At 39.7% G+C, this 8,621-nt stretch overlaps 1 protein-coding gene across 3 annotated transcripts; it reads right to left on the bottom strand.

The window, feature by feature from the left end:
• On the bottom strand, positions 1-8,336 carry MYL6 (myosin light chain 6). 3 transcript variants are annotated; one of them, XM_072408790.1, is made up of 7 exons: positions 8,213-8,336; positions 7,783-7,810; positions 4,476-4,619; positions 3,762-3,935; positions 2,753-2,830; positions 2,221-2,268; positions 1-372 (listed from the first exon to the last, which is right to left on the bottom strand). In XM_072408790.1, the coding sequence occupies exons 1-6, from the start codon at positions 8,213-8,215 to the stop codon at positions 2,240-2,242; spliced, it is 456 nt and encodes a 151-aa protein (XP_072264891.1). In that variant the 5' UTR covers positions 8,216-8,336; the 3' UTR covers positions 1-372; positions 2,221-2,239. The 3 variants fall into 3 exon arrangements, with proteins under 3 accessions (XP_072264891.1, XP_072264882.1, XP_072264873.1); XM_072408781.1 differs by having other exon boundaries at positions 2,229-2,268; XM_072408772.1 differs by lacking the exon at positions 2,221-2,268.
• Between the last annotated feature and the right edge of the window lie 285 nt (positions 8,337-8,621).

Here is an 8,621-nt window from a genome sequence, read left to right as displayed (position 1 = left end):
TAGGTATAGGAAAAGGCATGCAGTTTATTTTTGACAAGAAGGAAAATAGAAATAATTTATTATCTGCATGGTATAATAGCTTTTAAACTCCAGATTCCTTTTGCAGTGTTTCATGAGTGGGAGAAGTGATGACGCAGTCTCTTTTTTGTAAGGCTAAGAACTCCCATAGGATGGGCTGGAGGAAGGAAAAAAAGATGCTCTCCTGCTGACAAACCAATGGAGGAAAACAAAACACTCGCATTGGTAAGCTTAGCCTCCCCCTCCAAGAAAATTAAAACATAGGACAGGAACATACAAAAAAAACTGCCTCCTTCAGGATGCTGGTGTCTATAGAAGAGAAGACTCAGCCGTTCATTACCATCCGGACCAGATCTGGAAACAAAACAGAAAGAATAAAGTTACTCGTGTGTTTGACTGCTCATTATGAGAAGTGTGCTGTACAGACATTGGACGCAATGCCCCTTAAAATGCGATGAAATCACCACATTTCTGTGAAACGTTAGCCACCAAGCACACTGTTCTTGTAAGAGGGGTAGGGGCTCCCACATTAGAAGATGGGTCTACAGGGCTGTCTTAAGCTGATACTCCAAGTAATACAGTCCTGAAAGTGCTTAAATAAACAGAATAATGTATGGTATTACACTAATCACAATTTAATCACTAATTACACATCAAATTAGCCGCCCACAAAGTGGGAAATAAAGTTTCTTTTTGCTCCGACCAAAAATCTCAAAAAGCCTAAAATTACAAGAAAATTACATTCTGACTGCAATGGACACCAAAAATAGTTCTTCTTTAAACACTTTTGTTCATTAAACTAAACTACTTCAAGGGTTACTGTCTCCAAGTCTATAGATGATGGCAACATCTACAGCAGGTATTCCAAGTGCGTCTTCAAACTTCACAACCTACATTTTACTTTTAACAAGGGAAGCAACAAGAATCTGTTGTGTCAGATGCAAAGCCTCCAAACCTAAATCCAATATGGCTGAATATCTGCTCGTCTATGTCTCTTTCCCAGCATCTTACAAACAATAAGTTCATTACACAACAGAAATACAAATTCTCTTTTAATGTATTAAAACTGCAAAAATAACTGTAGACTGAATAAAACCTCCACCAGATGACCTGTTTTGCAGCCAGACAGGTAAACCAGAAATCTTTTAGGCCTACAATCAAAACAATCCCATCCCCACAACCATAGGAGCCCCTCTCCCTGATCGAATATGTATTAGGCACTACTGGTCTGTACAATGATGTCATCTACAGAAGTATTAAATAAGGCAAAAAGTATTTAGCTGAAGCATTGGAAATATCTACCATCTACTAGAAGAAGCATTATAATAATCAACAGATTGCTGAGAGCAAGAAAGCAAAAGTGTTCGGAACTGCAGGAGGCAACCACATTACACACACCAGTCCAATGTCACACTTCTGTTGTGTTGTCTTCAGACAAGGTTGGGTACTTTGTGTTACTTTGCAATTGTGTTCAGAGATTACTAAATTATATTTTTTATGAGGTAACATGTTAAGCCAATTCATATCAACCTTCTTACATCCTAATTCAAGTCAAACGTTAGGTAACAACCCAATCAAAGTCTAAACGTTGTTTTTTTGTCATTATCGATTTGTTTATGGTTATTGGTCTTTTTTGTCTTGCTTATATTGTGGAAAAATTTATTAAAAACATTGAAATAAAAAAAGTCTAAACGTTGACATAATTTTGACAGTTCTATGTGTATAGATTGACATTGATGCCACAAGGGTAATGCTTCCATTACAAAGCTGAACTATATTTTGGATTTTACACAATGTCAGGTGACTACTCTGTAAATGAAGAATTAATAAACCTTTAAGGCTGAATTATACATGGCTTTACCAATGCTCAATTTGCACATTGTATTCTTCATTATGAGCAATAAAAAAATCCTGGGTTGGTTATTTGGTATTAAAGTTAGGCAAATACTAAAATGCTAACATCAATTACACACCACCGCACACAGTCGCTGACAGTTCTTCTGCAAAAAGAAGTTTATTGGCCAAGTTTTTTTAAGGTGCCGCCATGACACCTTAATTTTGTTAAAAGGAGCTAACTAAAACATTGCAGCTCTGGCAGGGCAGAGAGCATGCAGAGACATGCCAATGCATCCAGAAGATTCGAGAGATGTAGAGAGGCATAAGAGTAAAATCAAATCACAAACTGAAACCAGATGGACGAACCAGCATACCCAGGGGGTGGTCAGAAAGACATGATGAGCTTGATAAGGTCTGTGGGAAGGAAGATTCATCAGAGAGGCCCCAAACAGAATTAAAATAAAATTACTACATTCAAGGACCAATAAACCTAAAATTCAGACCAAGCAAGCCACACCAGTTGTACACACAAGCCTCCAATAGCCTCTTCCTAGCCATTGGAGGCTGGATATGTACAAAAGTAGCTGGAAAACACCAATTTAATCTGAAACACACATTTTCTGATTAGATTCTTTATATGAAAGGCTTTAGGTTTAGTGTCCCCTTACAAACAGAAGATTAAAAAACAAAAAACAGAAGTTAAACATCTATATAAATATAAAATGTCAAAACATACAATTACAGCAGGAAAGTTTCTGTTGAGTGAAAAAAATATTATTTATCAACCAAAACAAACAGGTAAAGATATCTGGTAATTAAAACGCTCCATAATAAATCTACAACAAAAAGTATATATTAGCATTAACATAAAACGGATCTGGAAAGAACATCCACTCACCTTCATAGTTAATTTCACCATTAGCATTTTCATGCCCACACAAAAGAGATTCCACCTCATCCTCATGCATCTTTTCTCCTGGAATACAACAAATGCTTTCAGAACAATGTGCATGCAACAAGAGTAACCACCAAACCACAAAATGGTGAAATCAAGTTATTTACATAAAAATCTGTCTGATATAAATCCCAGTTCCATTCCTATCTGCTTCGGTACAGTGGTGGGGACCATCGTTGGCCCATTTCTAACCTCCCACTGCACAGGAAGATGAAAAAGCAAGAGTCACTTGTATATCACTATACAGGATACACAAAAATACAGACCCTTTGACAGGTATGAATGTATTTTATTCTGCCCATTTAGCCAATACCAAATCCCTTATAAATAGTGGGATTCCCTACCAATTATAAGCTTAGCTGGAGGCCTAGACATTCAGTAGAAGAGATTCCTCAGAGACAAAAGAAAGCTAAGGTGCACTTTTACATTATACTTTGGGTACTACCTGTAACATAGATTCCTGGTACAGATTTGGGCTAGCTTTATTTTATAAAATCCCTTCACAAACAGTTCTGCCCATAGAAAAATCTCATTACTCTGGCTATAAGAAGGCCAATGTCGTGTTTATACTGACAGAGCCACTGTATTCACTCATTTCTTGCAATTCTTAAGAGTTCCAGTAAGCAACTCTGAATCAATACCGGAAGCAAGCCATACTGATCAGCCTAATTTTTGATACCCACAGATTTTTGGAAATTAAGTAATAAGTTCTCAACAAATATACAGCCCTAGATCTAAAGGATATTTCAACAGAATGACTCGCTACATTGATAGCAAATAGGTTGTCCTATTTAGGCTTTGCCTTTAAAGATTAGTCACCAGATTCCTACAAATTCTGTACTAAATACCTAGACCACATCCTCATCACAGATCTGCTAGACAATTACCAAAATAACCACCAGAAAAGGAAGGTGAAGCAGCAGACTGGTTTTACATCTAGGATAATAGTTACCTAGAGTAATTAGAACATGGCGAAGTTCTGCACCCATTACACATCCATTGCCATCCTTGTCAAAAACCCTCAGTCCCTCGATGAAGTCTTCAATTATGCACTGGTCCTTGTTTTTAGCGATTGTTTGCAACATGGGGAGGAACTGCTCAAAGTCAAGCATCTTGGTGTTCATCTCTGTGAAAAGCATTCAAAGTTAGTTCACACAAAAAAAAAATCCACACCAATGTTTAAAAACATATACAAACACTGTAAAAAAGATATTTAATGTAATGCTGTGAAACCAACAGTACTTGTGAGTTTTGACTGTTGAATAAACATTAAACACATACAAAACTAAATCAAAATCTGCCTATACACAGTAGAAATATACAACTACCAAATACTTTCCCTTCACCTGTTAAAGGTCAACATAAAGGCGTGACAAGAGTGGGTTTATATCTGCATCCATGTGCTGTGCAGTATTCTTCCCAGAAATTTTTAAAAGCTGGGTAGGAAGAAGCTGTAGGTGGGTGGTAGCTTTATTTTTACCCCACTTTTTAGTAGCCACCCAAAAACACCTGGGGGAGTTAGTGAAAAGTGCCGGATGCTGCGCCCAGCTAAAAGGGGCTGCAGAGAACACTGGCTGTGGGTCCATATACTGACCCTTACATTATCCTGTTCTGTGTCCCCATGCAACATCATTGTAAAATCATTTCTACTAAAGAAATCACTAACCATCCATCTTTGGGTTGCCCAAAACTTTCATGACTTCGGCATTTGTTGGATTTTGTCCCAAAGCACGCAGGACATCTCCGCACTGGAAATAGAAGATTTTACCATCTCCGGTCTTATCGAAGAGGCTAAAAGCATCTTTGTACTCTGTAAAAAGAAGGTTACAAAAATTCTGCTAAGTAAAGTTTACTAGAGATAAAGTTGGTATATTCACAATAGAGAAAAATCTAATGCTTGCGAACTCTGCACATATCTATTAAAGCAATTGTTTTTTCTGACTGCATCTCTGCCCAATGCTCTTCTCAGAGAGAATACTAGGAGCCAAGTAGTAACAAAGAAATAAAAACTGCCCGGTCCAGAGGGATTAAGAGAAACAGAAGGGTTCATTAAATGATCTGTAAAGTTTCTATAGACTAAGGTAATGTAACTTTTCATTACTGATAGAAGTCGTGCACAAAGAGGCTGCAGACTTTCAGACAGAAATGTAACTTTACTGGGGCAAATACCATCTTTAAGGCTGACCAGTCAAATCTATTATTAAACAGGACCCTGCCCTGAAAGGCTTACAATCTAGAAGGTAAATGAAATGAATGTGTATGGGGTAAAACATCTCAAATGAATGAATAACATTAGTCAAATGGCCAAAAGTATTTATTTTGCTCATTACATCTTGTAAATAAGCACTAATTTACTTTTCATCTACAAGACTACAACAAATCTATGTAGATGCTTACTAAAACAATACAACATGTGAGCAAGAATGGAAATAGGTTTCAGATGGACAAGGCCAAAATGGGGATCATCTAGAAGTGAACATCAAAACTATTCTTTGGATAGTTTGACAATTATATAAATAGGATTCACCCATACACACACCTCACTCTATAGTGACTACATAAATAGGATTCACCCATATACACATACCTCACCCCACAGTGGCAAATATTCAAACAGGATTCACCCACATCGTTCTAGTGCACAGAACACACATGTAAAATTAGTCTTGCTGGCTGTTGTTGATTTAATAATGAAGAACAAGGCTCTGAATGTGTAAATATTATTACTGGAAGGGACCTCTCTATCTTGTACAAAATTATGTATACAGAAGACTATTATAAATTGTATATAAGAAACACAATGGGTCCTATTTTATAGCAATGTTACACTAATTACCTAAATAGCTGCCTGGAGCAGAAACATCTACACGTCAACAGACAAGAAGGGGAAATGTATTTGTATATAAGTGGCAGTCACACAGCTTTGTAGAAGTGAGAATAATGATCCCGCAGCTAACAAATAGTACAACGTTGCACAGTTTTGGAAGCAGCGACATGTATTCCTCTGTATCTATATCTACAGGCAGACTGCAACTTATTAGTGTGCCATTTCCTTCCTGTACCACTCCCTGTACAGCCCCTCCTGCTACATTCCAGGGAGGGGAGCTGTAGTCATTCCGCACCCTGCCCGCCTTGCAGGGCATTGTCTGTTCATGTTCTCTCCTTGTCACAACAGCGGCTACAGAACTGCCTAGGCAGAAGGAAGATATAGATGGGAGGAGGACACGGAGGATCCTAGCTGGGAATGCAGGAACTCTCCATACTCCTAGGATGATCTCCTCCCCCTGTGCAGCCCAGGCTCAGGCTTTATTACCATATAAGGCATCCATAGAGCAGCCACCTCACTGCCGGGGGAGGGGGGAGCTGCCAAAAAACAACGCAGAAAGTTGCATGCAAAACCATAACACAGAACTGCCATATAAGGCTGCACACCAATGCATTTCATAGCATGCTAGTAAAAAGATTAGTGACAGCTATACATGTAGAATAACATTATATAAAACTAGTGCCAGCACACTTTGCACTGACCAGAAACGGATATATGGCACAAATAGATCCCACAGACGGACAAAATATGAAATATTTTATAGATTTGAGCAAGAATAAATTAGATTGTAAGCTCTTCGGGGCAAGGTCCTCTACTCATGTGTCACTGTCTGTCATTTGCAACCTCAATTTATTGTACAGCGCTGTAATGTTGGCGCTATATAAAACTTGTTTAATAATAAACTTGGAATACGTGTGTCCCCATACACTAACCGTTTGCACCACCAGCAAAAAATAATATATAGCCAAATGCTGTTCCGCTGTCACTATGATAAGGGAAACGCTAAACAAAATATAGCTGGGACCTCATATAAAGAGGCGGCAATCAGGTAATCATCACTTCTTTGATCACTTTTTAAAATCTGATTGTCAGGTTTATAAAGGGGTGGTCAGTGCTCCCATTAACATACTGAATACATATTAAAGTGTCAACCAGAAACTTTGTTCACCTGGACAAACTGATCTTCATATATGGAAGAGATCTACACAATCCCCCGACTTTCATTGTGACTGCTATGGTTACATTTGGAGTGCAGAACACAAAGTACAGATCCCATGTCCTGGATTGTAAGCTATTCAGAGCAGGGTCCTCTACTCCTGTGTCACTGTCTGTTATTTGCAACCCCTATGTAATGTACAGCGCTGCATAATATGTTGGCGCTATATAAATCCTGTTTCATAATAATAATCAGGGTGAAACAACCACCACCACTATTTATTGTGGCATAAGGACAATTGTGCCAGCAGCAGTCACTCAAATGATTGGCCCTTTATAAAATTTGCCCATAGGGTGTCACATGATAGCAGGGGCCCGGCAATACTCCAGCCTAGCTGACAGATCAGAACACAGGAAGAGATTAGAGTGCACTAGTAGAAGGATGCAAATTTAGAAATCAGAGGTGTCAGATTATAGATTAGTTCCAGAAAATGAAAACTCCTCAGATCACACACCAATCACTTACCATCCACCTGAGCAGACACCAGGCAAGAGAAAGAAAGGAATGAAAACTGGAAAGTGTAGGGAAAGAAGGCGGGAGGTAAGTACACGCTTAGGAAGCTCAGGAATTCTTCAATTTAATTATCTGACATCACAAAGTTTTTCTATTTATTTTGAATGGGGGAGGGTTCACTACTGTGGTGACTACAAGGAAGAGAAATCTCTGATCCTGAACAGGAAGTGAGGGGAGGCTTGATGGGGACACTCATTGCCAGGGCTGTGGAGTTGGTGGATTTCGGTGGCTCCGGGTACACTATATTAAGGCAAACTCCACAGCCCGGCTTGTTGTTGGAATAGATTTCCCTGACTTTGCAATGATTTGCCCTCAATTCCTGTTGTGTTTATCCAATAGTAAATGACGGGATTATAAAGAATTAGATATATGACGAATGAATTTTATTTTAAGATGTAATAACAGGAAGAGACTTACCAGCGATCTGATCTTCTGACATGTCACCCTGTGGGGGAAGCAGAGATATCAGACAGGAAATAATGGTACAATGATAAACAAAACCAATGGAGGGGCTCCTTATCAAGGGGGATTATTAACCCCTTCTAACCCACAGCCCCCCAGACAAGCAGAGGTCACATGACAGAGTGTCACCTCTGCAGAGAGCCCGAGACAAGCCCTGTGTGCGCTATTCCCACAAAGCAGAATCAGCCCAGCAGAAACACAGACATTCCCATAGCAGGGACCTGTACAATGGAGGCCCAGGCTTCTGTATGGGACTAATGGCGGCCACACCCTCAGTGAGCCTGGATACAACAAGCCCGCTCCCAGCATTGTCTACTGAGCGCAATACGTTCTATCACACAGCCAAGGCCACCCCACACTGAGCCGCCAGCCCGCCACTCCTCACCATGTCTGCTGCCGCTGCCTCTTCCGGAATGTAACGCTCCCGGTCCTCGCCTGTCTGATATCTAGCTCTGCTTACGTCACCTTCCTGTGTAGCCACGCCCCGCTAATGAGACGCCTGTGACGTCAGCCTGATGCGGAGCAGACTTTGCCCCGTTTGTGCTGTCTTTACGCCCCCTAATGGTCACAATGCAGTACTGCAGGACTATTGGGCGTGAGTATAGTAATACCTACACAATAATAAGATACCCGAAAAATAACCAGGCAGGAAATAATTATTACTCTCCAAAGTCTTCTAAAAGTCAATGGTAGGAGGAAATAAACACGGTCCAGGGAGATTAGGAGAAACAGTACTCAGGAGGTGTGTCCTTAAGATAACAAAATGTCCCCATCCTAGTTTCAGAAATTGGGAG

The sequence above is a fragment of the Pyxicephalus adspersus genome, chromosome 1 (assembly GCF_032062135.1).
Source record: "Pyxicephalus adspersus chromosome 1, UCB_Pads_2.0, whole genome shotgun sequence".
In the NCBI taxonomy this organism is placed as follows: Eukaryota; Metazoa; Chordata; class Amphibia; order Anura; family Pyxicephalidae; genus Pyxicephalus; species Pyxicephalus adspersus.
This window is presented reverse-complemented; position numbering and strand designations above follow the sequence as displayed.